Consider the following 20529-nt stretch of genomic DNA (forward strand, 5'->3'; position numbering starts at 1 on the left):
TCTAGGGGTTACTCCAACTTACAACATTGACATCAATTCTCAGTATATCACATCTCCCCCACCTTTAAGCGAACAACCCGTACTCGAAATAAAACGACTTCCTTGTGAACTCCTACTTGTTGAGTTTTCTACTCACACCCCCCCCCCCCCCCTTTTCTCTTTCTTTAGAAACAAAACAAACTTCAAGCCCAATATGACACTTCAACATTTTTAACACACATAGTCTCTCAGATGAGCCGGAGAACGTCTCTCTCGTGTTGAGCATCTCACTTCTGGTTCCAGAGGTAAGTCTTCCTGAATCGGGTTGTCTTGGGATAAAGGAGACTTTTCGGTTTCCTTTCCACCCGAACTCGGTTGTTCTGCCATCTCTGCAGATCTTGAACCTTCCACGACTGAGCGCATCTCAGGTAACGACACCCTCTCGTGCTCTAGTTCATCTCTCGATACTGGAACTGGAAACCTGGACCTGACCTGATCTACATGCCCCTTTATGACTTTTCCTCCTCCAACACGAACAGAATAAGACACGGGTCTGGTAATGTCATGAATAACTCCTGGTATCCATTTAGGTCCATACGAATAATTCCGGACGAGTACATCATCACCCTGTGCGAAACTTCGCAGTTTTCTGTGTTTGTCGTGATTCACTTTCTGACGGAACTGCTTTTGTTGCACTCTTGTTTTTATGTCTGGTACGACCAAGTCCAACACAGACCTCAGTCTCCGCGACATCATTAACTCGGCAGGTGCTAATCCCGTCGTAGCATGAGGGGTGATCCTGTAACTAAACAAGAACCTTGACACTCTCGTTTGAATTGTTCCGTCTTTCAACTTTTTCATCCCTTCTTTGAATGACTGAACTGCCCTTTCTGCGAGTCCGTTTGAAGAGGGGTGAAACGGCGCTGATTTCACATGCTGTATTCCATTTTGCTTCAGGAATGTTTCAAACTCTGAGCTTGTGAAACATGCCCCATTGTCTGACACTAGCACTTTTGGTAACCCAAAAACACTAAAACTCATCCGTAGTTTCTCTATCGTAGCTTGCGATGTCGACGTCTTCATAGGATAAATATCCAACCACTTAGAATGAGCATCTACAATCACTAGGAACATTTCTCCTAAAAATGGCCCTGCATAATCAATGTGAATCCTTGCCCACGGCGTCTCTGGCCACTCCCAAGGATGTAAAGGTGCTGCTGTGGGTGCCTTCTGCTGTGCCTGACACTCTTGGCACGCCTGAACTGTTTTTTCCACATCTAGGTCCATTCCCGGCCACCACATGTACGATCTAGCTAGACCAGGGGTGCCCAAGTCCGGTCCTCGAGATCTACCATCCTGCAACTTTTAGATGCAACCCTTCTCCAACACACCTGAATCAAATGACTGGCTCGTTACCAGGCCTCTGCAGAGCTGAATGACCTGCAGATGACATCTGATTCAAGTGTGTTGGAGAAGGGTTGCATCTAAAAGTTGCAGGATGGTAGATCTCGAGGACCGAACTTGGGCACCCCTGAGCTAGACCTTTCATTTTAGACGTCCCGCTATGAGTCTGATGTAACAACCTCAACATTTTCTCTCGACCTTTAGAAGGAATGATAACTCTGGCTCCCCAGAGAACACATCCATCTCTGACACTGAGTTCCAACTTTCTCTGGTAGAACGGCTTAAGATCAGACTCTACTTCAACAGGCCAACCTGATAAGACGTACTCATGGACTTTGGACAAAACTACATCTCTAGCTGTCCAACTCTTGACCTGCTCTGCTTGTACTAACGACTCATCTAACATGTCCATCATTAACACTTGCTCAGTCCTCTCCTCCCCCTTTGAGTTTTCAGGAACCGGCAGTCTGCTTAACGCGTCCTCGTTTGCATGTTGTTTACCTGGCTTGTAGACTATTTTATACTGATAAGCACTCAGTCTAACCGCCCACCTCTGTACTCTCGGTGATCCCATTTGAGGGATTTGCTTATTCTCACCAAAGAGGTAGATTAATGGTTTATGATCCGTGTAAATAGTAAAAGTGCGTCCGTACAAGTACTTATGAAACTTCTCAACACCAAACATCACGGCTAAACCTTCTTTATCCAGTTGAGAATATTTCGTTTCTGCTGGTTGTAACGTACGCGACACAAACCCAACGGGTCTCTCGTGTCCATCCTCCATAATGTGAGAAAAAACTGCCCCTATACCATATGGCGACGCGTCACATGACAGTATCAACTCTCTGTCTGCTGAATAATGTACTAACACATCTGATGTGTTCAACATGTTCTTGGCCTTCTCGAAAGCTTTTTCTTGTTCTCTATTCCACTTCCAACCTACCTCCTGCCGCAACAACACGTGTAATGGGGCTAACTCTGTAGCTAAGTTTGGAAGGAACCTATGATAATAGTTTAACAGCCCCAAAAACGACTTAAGCTCGGTGACATTTGTGGGAGCAGGAGCTTCTTGGATCGCTTTCACTTTTTTAGCCACCGGATGCAGCCCCTGCGCATCAACTCGATAACCTAAGTACTCCACTTCATCCTGAAGCAATGTGCACTTGTTTCTCCTCAAACGAAGTCCTGACTCCTTCAGTCGCTTCAACACGCTGTCTAAGTTCCTCAAATGATCAGCTTTATCTACTCCACTAACTAGAATGTCATCTAGATAGACTGCCACCATCGGTACTCCGCTCAACAAACTCTCCATAGTTCTTTGGAATGTAGCTGGAGCTGAAGCCACACCGAATGGTAATCTGTTATAAGTGAATAAACCTCTGTGTGTGTTCACCGTCAAATACTTCTTTGAATCTTCGTCCATGACTATTTGTTGATATGCGTGACTCATATCTAACTTGGAGAACTGCTTACCATGCGAAAGGGTAGCGAACAGATCCTCCACTCTAGGTATCGGGTATTGTTCTAACGCAGATACCGTGTTCACCGTGAGCTTATAATCTCCACATAATCTAACTGAACCCGTCGGTTTCAGGATGGGGACGACAGGTGCTGCCCACTCCGAGTATTTCACCGGGGTTATTATTTCTTCCCTCAGTAACCTGTCTAATTCTTCGTCCACCTTTGCCTTCATAGCATAGGGAAGAGATCTGGGCCTAAAAAAACGTGGAACCGCCTTGTCTGCCACGTGAATGGTCGCTTTAGTACCTCTTAAAGTACCTAACTCCTCCTTAAACACTTCTTCATGTTTACACAATATGTCCTGCAGCGTTGGTTGCAACTCCTGTGGAGCATCCCTTTTTGTTTTTACCTGATGTACCTGGCTATTCTGAAACCTGTTTCTTATTTCAGGCCAGTTAAGGTGAATGTCCTCCAGCCAACCTCTTCCCAGTAAAGTGGGGCCATTTCCTTTAACCACCACCAAGGGCAACTTTGCACGCTGCTTTTTGTATCGGACTTGGACCTCCGCTGCTCCAACCACTCTGATGGGGTCTCCAGTGTATGACTCCAACTTTATCCTAACAGGCCTGATCCTGGGGGTCTTGGCTTTTTCCTACACTCCATAAAACATCTCTTCATTCATCACTGTGAGACTACAGCCGGTGTCAATCTCAAACTTAACACTCTTTCCGTTCAGTTTTATCTCTTCAGTGTACGGCTCTACTCTTCTCAAAGAAGTGTCGCTCATACGCCCCAACTTGAATTTGACGCAATTAATGGGGAAGGAATCTTCTTCCGAACTGTCCCCACGTCTATCCTCACGCTGTTCTTGCATTTTGTAGGAGCTGTGGCTCGGATTCTATTTCTTTCCTTTTCTTGCTTCACTACTTTTAGCATGTCTTTTATTCGGGTTATCTTTGTTGCGGCAAGCCCTTGCTATGTGCCCAACTTTCCCACACGCATGACATTTCTCGCGTTTAAACTTGCATTCCGCTGCTTCATGATGTCCTTTACAACGATAACAAACTTTCGTACCGCCCTTGAATGCACCACTCTTGTGCGGGTCATTGGTTAACTTGAAACACTTCACCGTTGCGCTCGGATTTTGCAGATCCTGGGCATTCCTGCTCACCGTCTCCGCTGCTACTGCTATGGACAAGGCTCTCTTGCACGTAAGATCTGTTTCTGACAACAGTCTTCTTTGGATCCGATCATCGTTAATCCCGCAGACGATTCAGTCTTGAGCCAGCTTACGCAACTCGGCTACGTAGTCCATTACTGACTCATCTGGCTTGCGGCTACGAGAATCAAATTTGTATCTCTGGACAATCTCACTGGGCTTTGGGTCGAAATGATTTTTCAACAGCGTCACCAGTTGTTGGTAAGTTTTTTCTTTTGGTTTCTCTGGGCTGAGGAGGTTCCGAATCAGACTGTAAGTTGCGGCACCGACAACACTTAAGAGAATAGCTCTTTGCTTGTCTCCATCATCAATTCCATTAGCCTCAAAAAACTGCTCCATGATTTCGCAGTATTCTTCCCAACTCTGGGTTTTAGCATCGAATGCCACTAGAGTGCCTATGGTTGCCATTTTGTCCCTTGCTACTCGATACTCTCCCACCCTTCTCCGACCAAAGGGTGCCAGAAAACGAGAAAAAAGAAAAAAACCCAACCTCTTCCGACGAGTCACAGCACTTATAATCCTCGTCGCCAAAAATGATGTCGTATAGTGACCAAAAAATGATGCACACCGCTGTGAACTGTAACCCGTTTACTTGCAACTCTTGTCACACGTTTTTACAATGACATGCCAACAGCTTGCTTCCACAGGGAGCTCTTCTTCTGCGGAAAATAGTACAATAACAAAACAGAGGAAGTTCGCCCTCTAGGGGTTACTCCAACTTACAACATTGACATCAATTCTCAGTATATCACACAAAGGCATTACAGATATTTAGAAATAGTAAAAGTCATAATCAACACATAATCACAATAAAATAATAAATTACATTAAAATGATTAAAAGCAAGATAAGTTAAAAAGTTTCCATGCAGATTTCATGCATAGGCGCATGAGAAAAGAAAGGACAAACACACACACACACACACACACACAGTATTGTTAGCTAGCTTAGTTAGCTAGATAGTGGTAGCTGTCGACATGAATATGCTGTTGAAATGTATCATTTTGATAACATCAAATATTTCTAAGGTAATAAAAATTTATTATCTACATGTATCAGATCTTTTTTTGTAGAATAATCTTAAGCGGCTTATGATCTATGTGGTCCACAAAATGTTCCTAACAGTTGATAAGAATCAAAGGTTTCCATGAAATTATATAGCAAATGAACAGAGCAAATTTTTTACCCACTTCTGGAAGTTTGTGATAATAATCATAAAAGTAAAATGAATAAAATATAAGTTTAAAATGTCAAAAGCATGATATCAATAACATATTTTGAGGAATAGCTGGAATATGAAATTTTAATAGTAGTCATATTTTACGATGTGCAGATTATTCGTCCTTATGTTGAAGAAAAGAAAACTAAGGTTATACGTTGATACCTTATATTTGGTTTTATGAAAGGAGTCAGCCAGAATGCATCATTTATGGTGAGAAGCAGCTAATGAAAGCATAAAACCAAACATGGTTTCAACACAGGGAATGTGGGGGTCCACAGGTTTTAGCTACTTGTATAAAAGGGTCCTCAGGGAAAATGGAGTGGGAACCCCTCGAGTAGAATAATTCGGTCCACATTTGAACATCCTAAACCTTGTAGTTTTTCAGCAGGACCTGGCCTAACATGGTTAAAGTCCCAAAAAAGCACATTCAATTCATTTCTTCATCCCTGCTCAGCGTCAATGTTTAAATTCTAAACAGCCTAGTAATATTTATGTTATTTAAATAACGGCATGTCATTTCTAACTGTGCATGGCCACATGTTTACAATTCCACCCCAAAGTACATGCGCATGTACACAGGTGAGCACACCCCCCACCAGCAGGCAAAGAGGATGTTGGAAAAGATATATATATATATATATATATATATTAGTGCTGGGCACGTTAACGCGTTAATCGCTTATTAACGCAACGCTTAGTTAACGCAACGCTTAATTAACGCCATTAATTTATTTAATTGTGCGTTAAGTTTTTTTTTGTTTTGTTTTGTTTTGTTTTGTTTTGCTGGCCGCTGGCTTTGACCACAGAAACATGGCGTCCATGTCTCCCTTCCCTGCTGCAGCGGTGCATCTAATGTGATCAGGAGAGAGTGGGTTTATTAAAATGAAGAGACGTTTTCTGTTTGGAACTTAAGAAAGAAGAAAAAGAACTGACATTTCTCTTTGTCTGTCAAAACTCATGCAGATGGCAGAACATCGTGATTTTTGGATGGGAAACTGCTCCCAAAAGATAATGAGAAACTTTTCATTTTTATTTTTTTTAATAAAGGCTGTTTTAATGTAGGCAAGACAGCAAAGGTAAGACATGCTTTCTGACTTTTACAGACGTGCAGCATAAATCGGACCTTCCTCTGTCTCTGGATCGGTGAATCTTGGTCATAGCGAGATGAAACTGTGGAAACTGTGAGATGTGAGCTTTCAGTAGAGGAGCCGTTTGTTCGTGTTCATGGGGAGACATCATCTGTGTTTACATATTTTTGGGACTTTGTTTTCGTAACTGTTTTTTGTGGTCATAAAATGGTTTTGCTGAGTTGTTAGCTGAGATTCTGGGCTTTCTGTGGATAACACACATGTTTATAGTTGCACATCTGACACTACACCCAGAAACGAGACGTTAACCCCTTAACTCCCGGTAGCGGAGGCTGCAGGTGCAGAGAAGCTAAACAGTCAAGCTAAGAATGCAAAGTTAGAGAAATTCTAGGCCAGAAATCTGGATAATGAAGCAGTAAAGGTGCATGGATGGAAGTTATTGTGCATATTGTAAATATTTCTTTCTCCTCACCATGTAGAAGCTGTGAGATTCTAATCCTGCTTTCTGTCTGTTCACCTGATGCTGATATTCATCACATATTGTTCCTTCTGTGTTTAGAAGGAAGCAGCTTCACAGCTTTAAATTCATCCTGCTGACTTTTTACCTTTTAGTTAGTAAATCTTTTCTCATAAACATTTGATTTTATAAATATATTTGAAGAAATATTTAACTGTTGTTGTTTAAAGAGGGTGGTGTGGTGTTAACACTGCACCCTCACAGCAAGAAGGTCGCTGGTTCGAATCTTGGCTGGGGGGAGGTTCAAACCTTGAGGGTTGTGGCCTTTCTATGTGGAGTTTGCATGCTCTCCCCGTGTATGCGTGGGTTCTCACATTTCCATTTTTAGGTTTTAAAATAAAGAAAAACATAAAACCTTTATAAAAGACGATTAACAGACTTTCTTTTAATGGATGTAGATATCTGTGAAAAATAATGGAAAAGAAATAAAAGTCCCTGGTTTCCAACCTGATGACCAGAAAGATAGATTTGAAAAAAATGTTTTAGCCACATATTTAGAGGCATTGTGGAAGGTCCAGAGAGACACTTGTGGCTCCAGAGTCGCAGGTGGGAGACCCCTGATGTAGTGTTTGTAAACCAAAGTTTACTGCATTTTCTTTATGTAGCTGTAGGCCTTCTTTTAAAGGAAAGGGACATTTTGCGTGTAACAATGCGATTAATCGCGTTTAAATATTTTATTCGTTGCCCAGCACTAATTTATATATATATATATATATTTTACATTTTACAATTTTACATATGCAGCTCATTGTCATAAAGACCAAGGACTTGGTTGTGGATTTTAGAAAACAGAAGACCCATCAGAACTCTTACCATTGGTTGGTAGCAACAACTGTAGGAGAGGGTCCAGGCAGCAGTGAGGCAGAGTACTCGAACGAGGAGAACACGGGAGCAGCAGGGACAGGCACGACACGTGAAGATAAAAAATCGGGCATTAAACAGTTTTGATCATACTGTGTGTGGTGTGCTCTGATAATCAAATCACAGAACAACACACACATAATGATGCTGTCCCGCAACTGATCTACAATCTAGTCCTCCGAGCTGGAATCATCTCACCAAACGTCATCTAACAAAAACGTAGAAGAAGGACCATAGCAACAACCGGAAAAAAAAACACACACACAGCATGGAAGAGGATATATAAGACGAGAGAGTGATGGTGGTCTTGGGACTATTGATAACAGAAAAAGCCAGACCTGAAAAAAAATAACAGACTGGAGATGGTGTGAACACAGACTTTATTTACTGTCTTGTTCCCCAGCCAGCTCGCTTTCTGATTGGCTACATTCCGTAGCACGTAACCATCCACACAGTCAAAATTCATGAGTTGTCGGCTTTCTTCACACGGATGAGGATATCGGGTCGTAAATATTGAATCTGTTTAATATCTCCAATTCTCAGCTACAACCCATTTCAGAGCCTATTATTGGGACAAATCTGCTCATAACACACCTCAGACCAAATGATAATTGTACAGAAAAATCTCATAAGATTATGATAAGCTGGGTTTGCCGTTCTTGGTCAGGAACATGCCAAATCGGGACAAAAACAGCCTGAAAATCCTTGTGTGTACCAGGCGTAAGGCTTTCAGACTTTATAACTCCTCCCCCTTCAGCCACAGGCAAACTTAAAAAACTTACTGTAAATTAGAATTGCAATAATTATCTACATATACCTGTTCACACCTGTTCATAACCATAAGTTATCTGTATATATCTGCTCATACTGTTCATAACCTGAAGATGTGCAATAATTTTTTTCCTGTACTCTGGCAAAAACAATTTCCTTCGGAATCAAAAAGTTGTTTTATATATATATACATACACACACACACACACACATATATATATATATATATATGTATGTGTGTGTGTGTGTGTGTGTGAATATTTATTTTGTATTGCAACAAGTTTAAAATAGACAAAAAAATGTACAATCATGGTTTTAGTATGAAAAACACCTTTCTAAAAGATGTATTTCTACGTCATTCTCAGTTGCCCACCTGTGTGTTGTTCCCCAGTGGAACTGCATCTACATAAAACTAAGATTTTGTTCTATCCACCAACATTTTTTCTCACATGCTGCTGTTAAAAATTTACCTCTTCGCTTTCGCCGTATGCTTCAATAAGAACCTCTCGCTCCAATCGGGTAAACTAACCAGCTTTTTGTTAGCGGTTGCCATAATGAATCCAGGTATCTAGCTTTTTATTGTGGTTCCCAACTCTAGGTAAACATACTGAACCAACTCAGAGCAGCTGTTCTAGAACCAACAGCTCAGAGTAAGTTAACCCAGAGTTTCAGACTAGACTCAGAGTTAGTTGAACTGGTTTCTGGAGCAGGCCCCAGGTAACCTAAAAAAGAGCATCCAATCAGAGAACTCAGCTTTTAAGCACCGTGATGCCTCACATAGAAATGTTTTAAAATTTTCCCACCAAGTCAACAGAATCCAGGATAAACTTGGGTCAATAACTTCATGTTTTCTGAAATGCTGCAGAAGTGGTCAAGTTGAAAAAGTTTCAGTGATGAGCTGTCAGTGTTTCTGTCTCTGGGTGGAGACCCCCAGACGTACAGCTAAACTCTCAACACATCTCACTTCTGATGTAAGGAAAACTTTATAAAAACTTAAAACTGTTTTCCCGAAAAAGGAAATTGTGCTCATTCGCATCCTGTTTATAAGTATTCTGCAGGAGACAGGCCGACATCACCAACCTCCGGCTCTCTCAGTTGGTGAGGGGGGTTCTCATTTCTTGGTTTCTATGACTGTGTGTGTGTGGACAGCTTTCCACACTCTTTTCTCCTGCTTTTCTCTCTCACTGTCTATTCCCTGGTGTGTGTTGTGTCTTTGTTCCCAGAACACATTTACTTTCCACATCATTCAACACTCCTCCAACCATCTACCACACGCGCGCACACACACACACACACACTCTCTCTCTCCAGTTTATCTGACCTTTATATAAAATTCCCAGCTGAATATTTGAACCAGGAGGATCCACTCTGGGGCGCCACTGCTTTGTTTGGTTTGTCAGCTCCCAACGGGTTTTCAGGCGAGACACATTGACCCAACATGAACTCTGGAAGATCGGTGAAAGAGCCTCCAAAAAAACTCTTTGTGCCTAGTAATTTTTTACACTTTTTATTAAGTCTTCCTGCTTTTGGGGGTGTGAACATTGGTGGAAAGCATACATGGGACAGAGGGACTCACTCAGACTTGCATTCTTGGACGAAAGAAGTAGTTATGCTCATCACTATGTAATTATAATCAATTATCAGCTGTTCACCTGCCTGTTAACACAAATATCTAACCAGCCAATCACATGGCAGCAACTCAACACATCTAGTCATGTCGACATGGTGAAGAAGATTTGCTGAAGTTCAAACTGAGCATCAGAATTTGGAAGAAAGGGGATTTATTCTGAGTATTTCAGAAAACTCTGATCTAAACATTGGCTATTTTGTGGCTTAGTTTAGGTAGTGACCCTCCGCAACAAGAACAAACAGCCCATTATCAGAATCAGCTTATGATATTTGGGTCCCATCTGGCTGATACCACCCAAGGTAGGCCCAGCTAATGGCCTCTGTCTAGCCCACAGAAGACCAGACACTGCTTTAACAGAGCCTTACAGGAGTCCAGGTTAGGCCCAAATGTCTCCACTATCTGGGACAGACCACATGAGCAAACGGGTACTTTACATAGGTTAACATGTTGCTTTAATCCGGTCAGAAGAATTTACATCACAACCACAGGACTGTTCTGTTTTCCTTACAACACATCCAAAAATACACTGTGTCCCAGATGATTCCACATGTAGGATTTTAGTTAATGAAACATTTGGGTTTTAGTTTTTCTGCTTGTGCTGTTTCTCTGTCTGTTTAGATCACTGATAACAATTTCAGGTTGGTTTTTAGGTGAGCTTCATTAAAGGGAAACTACCGATGGAGGTTGTTCTACATTATTAAGACAGTCCCCTTTTCCATGCAGTCTGGAGTTAAATGCCTTGAAAAAGGAATGAAAACATTGGCCATTTTACAAAAACTAAAGCGAGATCATGCTATTTAAAAATGATAATAAAAAACATCTGTATGATTTAGACTAAACAGGCTGGTTCACAAAATGGCAGATGAAGGAAAGTCTCAATCAGGAAAATTCATCGTATTAAAAGAGAAACTGTTCAGGTATCTAAACCTCTCCATCAGAAAACTCAAAACCCTGCAGACCTGGTATCTGGACCTCTTTAACCAATAATCAGAAGGAGAAATGTTTGCAGTGGACTCAGAAACACAAGAAGACTAATTTTCACACAGTTTTATTCACTAATGAATGCTGTGCTGCACTGAATGGTGCACATGGATGGAGGTCTGGATGGTCCAGATGGATGGAGGTCTGAATTGGGGCACATGGATGGAGGTCTGGATGGTCCACATGGATGGAGGTCTGGATGGTCCAGATGGATGGAGGTCTGAATTGGGGCACATGGATGGAGGTCTGGATGGTCCAGATGGATGGAGGTCTAAATTGGGGCACATGGATGGTGGTCTGGATGGTCCAGATGGATGGAGGTCTGGGTGGTCCAGATGGATGGAGGTCTGGATGGTCCAGATGGATGGAAGTCTGGATGGTCCAGATGGATGGAGGTCTGGATGGTCCAGATGGATAAAGGTCTGAATTGGGGCATATGGATGGAGGTCTGGATGGTCCAGATGGATGGAGGTCTGAATTGGGGCACATGGATGGAGGTCTGGATGGTCCAGATGGATGGAGGTCTGGGTGGTCCAGATGGTTGGAGGTCTGGATGGTCCAGATGGATGAAGGTCTGAATTGGGGCATATGGATGGAGGTCTGGATGGTCCAGATGGATGGAGGTCTGAATTGGGGCACATGGATGGAGGTCTGGATGGTCCAGATGGATGGAGGTCTGGGTGGTCCAGATGGTTGGAGGTCTGGATGGTCCAGATGGATGAAGGTCTGAATTGGGGCATATGGATGGAGGTCTGGATGGTCCAGATGGATGGAGGTCTGAATTGGGGCACATGGATGGAGGTCTGAATGGTCCAGATGGATGGAGGTCTGAATTGGGGCATGTGGATGGATGTCTGGATGGTCCAGATGGATGGAGGTCTGGATGGTCCACATGGATGGAGGTCTGGATGGTCCAGATGGATGGAAGTCTGGATGGTCCAGATGGATGGAGGTCTGGATGGTCCAGATGGATAAAGGTCTGAATTGGGGCATATGGATGGAGGTCTGGATGGTCCAGATGGATGGAGGTCTGAATTGGGGCACATGGATGGAGGTCTGGATGGTCCAGATGGATGGAGGTCTGGGTGGTCCAGATGGTTGGAGGTCTGGATGGTCCAGATGGATGAAGGTCTGAATTGGGGCATATGGATGGAGGTCTGGATGGTCCAGATGGATGGAGGTCTGAATTGGGGCACATGGATGGAGGTCTGGATGGTCCAGATGGATGGAGGTCTGGGTGGTCCAGATGGTTGGAGGTCTGGATGGTCCAGATGGATGAAGGTCTGAATTGGGGCATATGGATGGAGGTCTGGATGGTCCAGATGGATGGAGGTCTGAATTGGGGCACATGGATGGAGGTCTGAATGGTCCAGATGGATGGAGGTCTGAATTGGGGCATGTGGATGGATGTCTGGATGGTCCAGATGGATGGAGGTCTGAATGGTCCAGATGGATGGAGGTCTGGATGGTCCACATGGATGGAGGTCTGGATGGTCAACGTGGATGGAGGTTTGAATGGTCCAGATGGATGGAGGTCTGGATGGTCCACATGGATGGAGGTCTGGATGGTCCACGTGGATGGAGGTTTGAATGGTCCACGTGGATGGAGGTCTGGATGGTCCACATGGATGGAGGTCTGGCTGGTCCAGATGGATGGAGGTCTGAATTGGGGCACATGGATGGAGGTCTGGATGGTCCAGATGGATGGAGGTCTGAATTGGGGCACATGGATGGAGGTCTGGATGGTGCACATGGATGGAGGTCTGGATGGTCCAGATGGATGGAAGTCTGGATGGTCCAGATGGATGGAGGTCTGGATGGTCCAGATGGATGAAGGTCTGAATTGGGGCACATGGATGGAGGTCTGGATGGTCCAGATGGATGGAGGTCTGGGTGGTCCAGATGGATGGAGGTCTGGATGGTCCAGATGGATGAAGGACTGAATTGGGGCATATGGATGGAGGTCTGGATGGTCCAGATGGATGGAGGTCTGAATTGGGGCACATGGATGGAGGTCTGAATGGTCCAGATGGATGGAGGTCTGAATTGGGGCATATGGATGGAGGTCTGGATGGTCCAGATGGATGAAGGTCTGAATTGGGGCACATGGATGGAGGTCTGGATGGTCCAGATCGATGGCGATCTGGATGGTCATGATGAGTGGAGGTCTGTATGGTTGGTGTATGGCCACCATGTCCCAACAAGGCTGCCACATCACTTATTCTGACTGCATCCAGGTATGTGGTCAAAGATGGCCACACCTCTAGGGCTCTCTCGGCTACTGGCAAGTTTTCGAGCCAGTGGAAATTTTGCAGATTTAGTTAAAGCAGTGAAGTCCTCTGTCCTTGCTGGCACATAATGAAAGAGAACATTTGGCATGTTGAAAGGATTTCAAACCTTTCTCTAGCTGCCACATGGAGAAACCACATTTGCAGGCATCATGTAGGGTGTGGAGGCCACAGCTCCTGACCACAATCAGAAGGGCCCCCTCACACTGCTTATGCTGTTCTTCTTAAAGCAGTTCCAGAAACTTCCAGTTTACACTGGGTCCATCCTTGGAGACAGAAGCAGCTTTTTCAAAGCCAGCTGCTGAGTGCATTCCTGATGAAAACACGAGTGTCATTTATCAAACATATAGGCTAGATCAGTGGTTGGCAGCCTTTACCACTCATAGAGCCATTCAGACCTGTTTCCCAGTAAAGAAAACACTGGGAGCCACAAATCCCTTTTGACATTTGAAATTAAATAACACTTCATATAAGGTTTTTTCATTTACATTTATTTTATACATAAACAAAATGTGTTGTATTTATTTATCAATGAATGACTGCAGAGAAAACGACATTGCATTTCTGCATGCAACAAAAACATTTTAAATAATAAAAAAAGACAGTGGGTTGAATGTTACTTTCAAGGAAAATACCCAATATCTATTTGCGTCCTTGTATTTATGAAAAACACCAAACTTAAATTATCCACCGGCAGCAAATCAAAACCTCCTCTTTTCTCAGTGTGCTGTCTGGTTCGTGCAGTCAGCGGTCTACCTGGAAGATAAAACGATTATTTCACTAAACAATGAATAAATATATGCAAAGTAACAGACTCCTGGTCCTGGACTTCAGCATGCAGTGTCTGCACATCAGGAATATATCACCTTCGTTTTTACTCAGGACTGTAATCTGAGGCTTGATGTTTGCTTTTAATAAAATTCATGTTGGAGAACACCTGTTGAGATTGACAGGACTCCAAGTGGATACTTTTTCATGTTCACATGAACATCAGGGAAAGCATTCCAAGTTTTGAACACAAGTTTGTCCGGTTTGGGGGGGTTTTCGGGGGTTTTGTGATTGTGAGCAAAAACGGCCTTCTGACAGCAACATCTTCAAGGTCTGCTGCCAAGCGTTTAAACTTGGACATCCATATGTCTTTGTCTGCTATGTCGGCCAGTTCCATCTCAAGATTAGGTTGACTCACACCTGCCAATGCAGTTGTATTTAGGATGGATGGAGGCTTAAGGGAGTGACAGGGAAGGATAATGTAGTTTTTTTCCCTCTCTGAACAGAATTGTTTCCCAAACAACATTTGCAGTGATTGCAGAATGTAAATACTCTGAATTTATCATGTGAGCTTCTTTGAACTCTCTCAAACTGGGGAAGTGAGACAGTTTACCTTTCTGTAAATCTCTGACAAGCACGGTCAGCTTGTGCTTAATAGCCGAAACCACCTCCAACATGTGCAGGGCTGTGTGTCCTTTCCCCTGAAGAGCTGTGTTCAGCATGTTCAGGTCATGTCTACCATGAAGTGTAGCTTTTCCAGCCACTCAGGCTGTTCCAACTCAGGAAGTGTGAGCCCTTTGCTGCTCAGGAAAATTTTCACTTCTTTCAGACTTCTTTGAGACAAAGCATTAAAATACGTTTTATTTGAATACACATTAATTATTTTCAAAAGCCAGGGAGCCGCATGAGAGAGATGAAAGAGCTGCATGCAGCTCCGGAGCCGCAGGTTGCCGACCTCTGGGCTAGATGATATCTATCTCTAGTAAAGTGTTGGCTTGTTGATTACTTTAAAGTGGTGAAGTAAATCCTCAGCTCTTCCATGATCCATGAACTGGTGTCCCAGGTATCTGGGCTGGACTCGATCCTTTTTTTAGTAACCAACATGTAAGTCCAGTTGCTTCGTTTTAGTCACTGGGTTGAGGGTTTCGTCAAACATCAGAGTAAAACTGCCTCTGCTGACATCGGCCATGAGCAGTTTAATGATATACCAAATTTCGGCTGCTTTGTCTTTATCACTGTCCTGGAACTGTGGCTAACTATGTCCTAAATGTTGGATCATCCAGCCAGCAAACATTAAATTAAGACGTCCCCATGATTGACGCGGCCGTTATCTAATGAAGCACAAACCACCATGTGCTTACCTGAAAATAGCCCCCCTCCCCCACACACAACCGAGCAGTTTCGCTGATTCTGATCTCTTATACAAAACAAAAATTAGAAATTCACCAAGTTCTTTAGAGATTTCCTTTGAAAATATAGAAATTCAGTTTATTTTATGTGTAATATTTTTAAGTCCTTGGGACTGTGGATTTAAAGATTACTTTTAATTTTTAAAGATATTTAAGGTTTTAATTTAGAAAAATCTAATTTTATGACTTTTTAACAATCTCCATATTTTCCCTGTACTGGAATACAGAATGCCTTCCAAAATGGTGCATTACATGTACTTTTGCATTTGTGACTGTTAAAATATAATGAAATAAACATTTACTATAGTTATGATTGTGCACATCATTCACATCTCAAGATTTTTTTCTTTCCAATGGTCTATAACGTGTAAGTACTTGGAAGGGAGCCTGAGTAAAATAAAATAAATATAAATAATAAAATACATATTTATTTGTGAAATGGCGTCATGTCTTGCACACGGTACAACTAGTTGAGGCTTCTTCATGACGGTTTTTTCTATCAAGATCACAGGTATTTGAACACATCCACAGTACTTTAAACTGAAAGGAACAAACAGGTAATCAGACCAGAAATATTCCTTCTCTTGTAACGTCTTGTGCTTTTAAAAGTTTCTAATTCATCAAACTGGGATTTTTTTTCTGTTTTCCGACAAAATATTACATATTTCTCATGTGCTCTCAGATTCTAATTCACAGTGATGTTCACCAAAGCTGAACTTTCTTTGAAATGTGCAACTTTCCCTCATTCTGCATGAAGTAATGATGGAGTTGGGAATTTCTTAAACAGTCCTTTGTTGAACATCGCTGAACTCCTCCCTGACAGGTGGACAGCTTTCTGCCGCCAGCACCTGTCAATCATCTGGGGAGCTGTCACCTTCCGGATTCTGCTCGGGTGCTAACGAGGACACCTGAAACCACATAGGTGCTCCCCAGTTCCATTAGCAGTTTGATTTATTTAGCACATTTTAGCAGCTAAAGATGTTAGCTCAGGAAATTATTACATTAGGAAAAGAAGTAAAGGAAGGAAGAACTGAGAAAAAGAAAGTGGGAAGGATGATGCGGAGGAAAAGAAAAGTACAGAAGAGAACTTTTGTAAACGAGATACGATTTCAAGAAAGAAAAATTCAACCTCAGTGATTATATAAGACGCCTCCACAGGAGGCGAGGCAGGGAAAGGAAACAAAAACTCGACCAGATCAAATTAAAGCTGAAATACAAAGTAAACTTTATTCTCTGCATGTCATTGAACAGGCCCTGCGATGGACCGGTGACCTGTCCTGGGTGTACCTGCTAATTGCTGGATTAGGCTCCAGCTTCCCCGCAACCTTTAATTGGACAGAGTGGATGGATGGATGGATGGATGGATGGATGGATGGACGTAGTTAAACAAGTTCAAACCCAACAAGCTCATGCTGATCCATCCTGGTGTGTTCAGGATTAAGTTAAAGTAACTTTAGCAACTTGAACATATAGCATAAGTAGGTGTGTTTCCATTACCCCAAGAATTGCGCAAAAGCTAAATATCGCAATAACAAACCGGTAATGGAAACACCTACATTTCGAAAAAACTCCTAAATATTGCTAAAAAGTTTTTACACTCTCATGAGGTGGTTTTTCAGACATGTCGATATTGAAGTATATCGCAAAAGTGTAAACACTTTTCTCGCATTTACGCTTCACCGGACGTGACGTAGCGGGTCACGTGACCAGTTCATTTCAAATAGAGATGCCGCAGTCTGAGTAGACACAGGAGGAGACGGAAATCTTTTAACAAATAATTAAAGACGAAAATATAATCGTCATCCCTGATGGCAAACAATGGCAAAATGCGAGAGTTTCACAAAGATTTAGAAATCTCTATCCTTCTCAAAGTGGAGTCTCGCGGGACGAGATTTTACAAGAATAAAGGCTAATGCGCTAAGCACCATTCAATAGAAACACCTGCAAATCGCAATTGAACTTTATCGAAATGTTTTATTTTGCGAAATACTGTCATGAAAAAACACAGCTTATCATTACCTTCGTAGGCCTTACATATCATTTGGTACTATGAAAAATAAGGATAAGATCTTTGTTCTCTGTTGTCTGGAGGAGAGATTATTTGTATGAATCAAGTCCATATTAGCTAAAGAAACTGCTAAGAAAGTGCTGTAAACCACCAAAAAAATAAATAAAATCACCAGTTTATTTCACACATAATTTTCTAAAAAGATGGGTGCCAAAGCTTTATCACTCAAAATTGTAAATGTAAAAAAGTTGGACAAAGTCCTTTCACACAAAATTTAAGTTTGTTCAAAACTTAGTTTTTGAGATACGTTCATTTTTACAATCAGTACCAAAAGCAAAAATAAAATGAACAATGTGCACAATTTGCAAAAGGACAGCATGCACATCACAATTAATTATTTACAATCACTGAGTGTACCAGGTACTTATGAACAGTGTTGTGCCTGAACGAGTTCATTGAACAATCGCTCATGAACTCGCTCATATTTTGGGTGAACGTGAACTGAACGTTCTGTATTTCTGCCGGATGAACGTTATTGTGAGCGTGCTCATTCTGCCGTTTCTGAACAGAGTTCTCTCACAGCTGAAATTTGTTCAGTAGAGAACCAGATTTCCATGGAGCCTTTCAAGCAAAATCCCTGCTAAAACACATCTTAAACAGGCCTTAATATATAGGTGAAAAACACTAAATCTGGCAACACCAGCCACCACTGAGCCGCACCCCACATGCGTCATCAAATTATGAAACATAGAGGCAAAATCCAGTGAAGGCAGCAGCACCACCTCTGCATCAATAATCACTACAGCATCTTCGCATGATCACTTAAAATCATTTTCCGAAAAGGTCGGTGATGATCCAGGAGAGAGAAAGTTGGCTTTTTTTTTGTAACTCCGGGCATCAACAATGTCAACAGCAAACCTGAAATGGCATGTTGAAATAAAGCACCCGGCTATCCATCCAAGGTACGTCATCTAAATGTCACTAAAAACAATCCAAAGACTTGGCAACGGCGTGCTAAAGCAGATCCTCTACCTCCCAAAACTAAACGGCGTCCAGCAGCAGCAGCTCCATTGGCTTCATCTCCAGCCGCAGATGAAAAACCTTTTGTAGTATGTTGTCGGAGACCTGCAGCCTTGGAGGGAAAGGGGAACCCTCAGCTTTCAGAAACGTGATAGATGCAGACATACATGTCTGCTTTTGTTTTGTTTTTTACTTCTTCATTTGGACTAAATTCTGCACTTTTATGACCCAAGTTCTACAACTTTTCTTTGGACAATCAAGTCAGAAAAAATTCCTTCACAAAAAACTGAAAAGTGACTTAAAGAAAAGATAAATAACGTTTAAATGTTTTGAACTTTGAGTTCATCCTCTGTTTCCTACCTGTTTTAGATGTGTTCAGCATGACAGTAATACAATAATACTGTGTATTTGTCGCGTTTTCCTAACTTTTCTGTAACTAAAAAACAAAACATTATTTCATGAATATATACACATAAATAAGTGTTTGCCCCCTTGTTGATTTCTTTTGCATGTTTGTCACACTTAAATGTTTCAGATCATCAAACAAATTTAAAAATTAGTCAAAGACAACACAAGTAAACACAAAATGCACTTTTTAAATGATACACACCTATATAGTGAGTGATATAGTGCATGACCCAGTATCCTTTACCTTAGTGCATTTCTTGAAGTTAAACTGATTTAATTAAAAACTTTATTGTCACTGCACAATGAGAGTGCAATAAAGTTGCACCTGGAAACAATAATCACAGTTCAGGGAGCAGAGATGCACCAACATACTAGAAACCGATGTCTGGTTAAAGGATTTGGATAAAATGCTTGCTACATGGGCAGATGTAGGAAAAACACATCTTTCATCTTTGGTACATGTGAACCAATCGGTTTCTGACCCACTTGCTGGTGGTCTTTCTTCCTGTGAATGCATGTGGGTCACAGTGAGGTTAGACGCTCGCAGCACACAGAGCACTTCATGGATATGTTGTTCAATTTTCCCTCATTTTGTTCGGCTTCCTGATGTGGAAATGAGCTGGAAGTGATGTCAGATGAAAGAAGGCGTCTTTGTGTAAGCCAGCCTTCATAAACTAGCACGCACAAGTTCCTTACATTTATTCACATGAATAAGAAGGAAGTGGATTTGTCAAAGGAGCTCTTTGGGTTTTACTGAAAAATGTAGAAATTTTTTCCCTGATTGGTGAGAGAAAAAATGTAAAAAAATAAATAATAACAGAAAATACTGATAGAGTATCACATAATGAGATAGAAAGTAATTATTATTTTAAGATTAAAAATATAATTTTATCTAATAACTTAAGCTCATTATAATGGCATTTTATCTCATAATTGACTTTATATAACAAATATGACTTCATCTCATAATAATGAGATAGTTTGTCAATATTTGTAATTTATACGTGGCGGGAATGGACTTCCATAAATCAAGTGAAAATAAAAGGTGCAAAACCCTGTAAAGTTATGATTTGAAGCCACAGAGACCTGGTTTCTGTGGCCTTTTTTGATCAAGCTGGATCAACACACCCCTGGCCTGTTTCTGAAACTGGATCCATCATCTCATCCAGCTGTGAGGCATGAAATGCTCCTTTAACTCTGAGCTCCACATGAAAGCTTGTTTCTTTTTCTCCTTCTTGCCTGCAGCCCAGCATCACTGACAACAAAGTCAATGAACTAAGATCACAACAGAAAAGCATCAGCCAACTAACCAGAACCACAGTAACTAGCAGCCCGGGGACAGTAATGTACAGATTTAATGAGCTGGACCATCAAATGGAAAACACTAGGCTCAGCTGTCTTTGTATTTTCTGGCTGCAGTTTGTTTCTGAGAGACGATCATCAGTCAGCTCCCAACCTCCTAACAGGCCGCTTGCAACGCCACTGATGGAGGAAA

At 42.0% G+C, this 20529-nt stretch overlaps 1 protein-coding gene across 1 annotated transcript; it reads right to left on the reverse strand.

Moving 5' to 3' along the window:
- Positions 1-210: 210 nt before the first annotated feature.
- On the reverse strand, positions 211-4471 carry LOC121653976 (uncharacterized protein K02A2.6-like). The gene is made up of 4 exons (XM_042007784.1): positions 4138-4471; positions 3911-4032; positions 1501-3496; positions 211-1292 (listed from the first exon to the last, which is right to left on the reverse strand). Exons 1-4 carry the CDS (start codon positions 4469-4471, stop codon positions 211-213), a joined length of 3534 nt encoding a protein of 1177 aa, XP_041863718.1.
- Positions 4472-20529: the final 16058 nt, after the last annotated feature.

This window comes from Melanotaenia boesemani, chromosome 15 (assembly GCF_017639745.1).
Source record: "Melanotaenia boesemani isolate fMelBoe1 chromosome 15, fMelBoe1.pri, whole genome shotgun sequence".
Lineage (NCBI taxonomy): Eukaryota > Metazoa > Chordata > Actinopteri > Atheriniformes > Melanotaeniidae > Melanotaenia > Melanotaenia boesemani.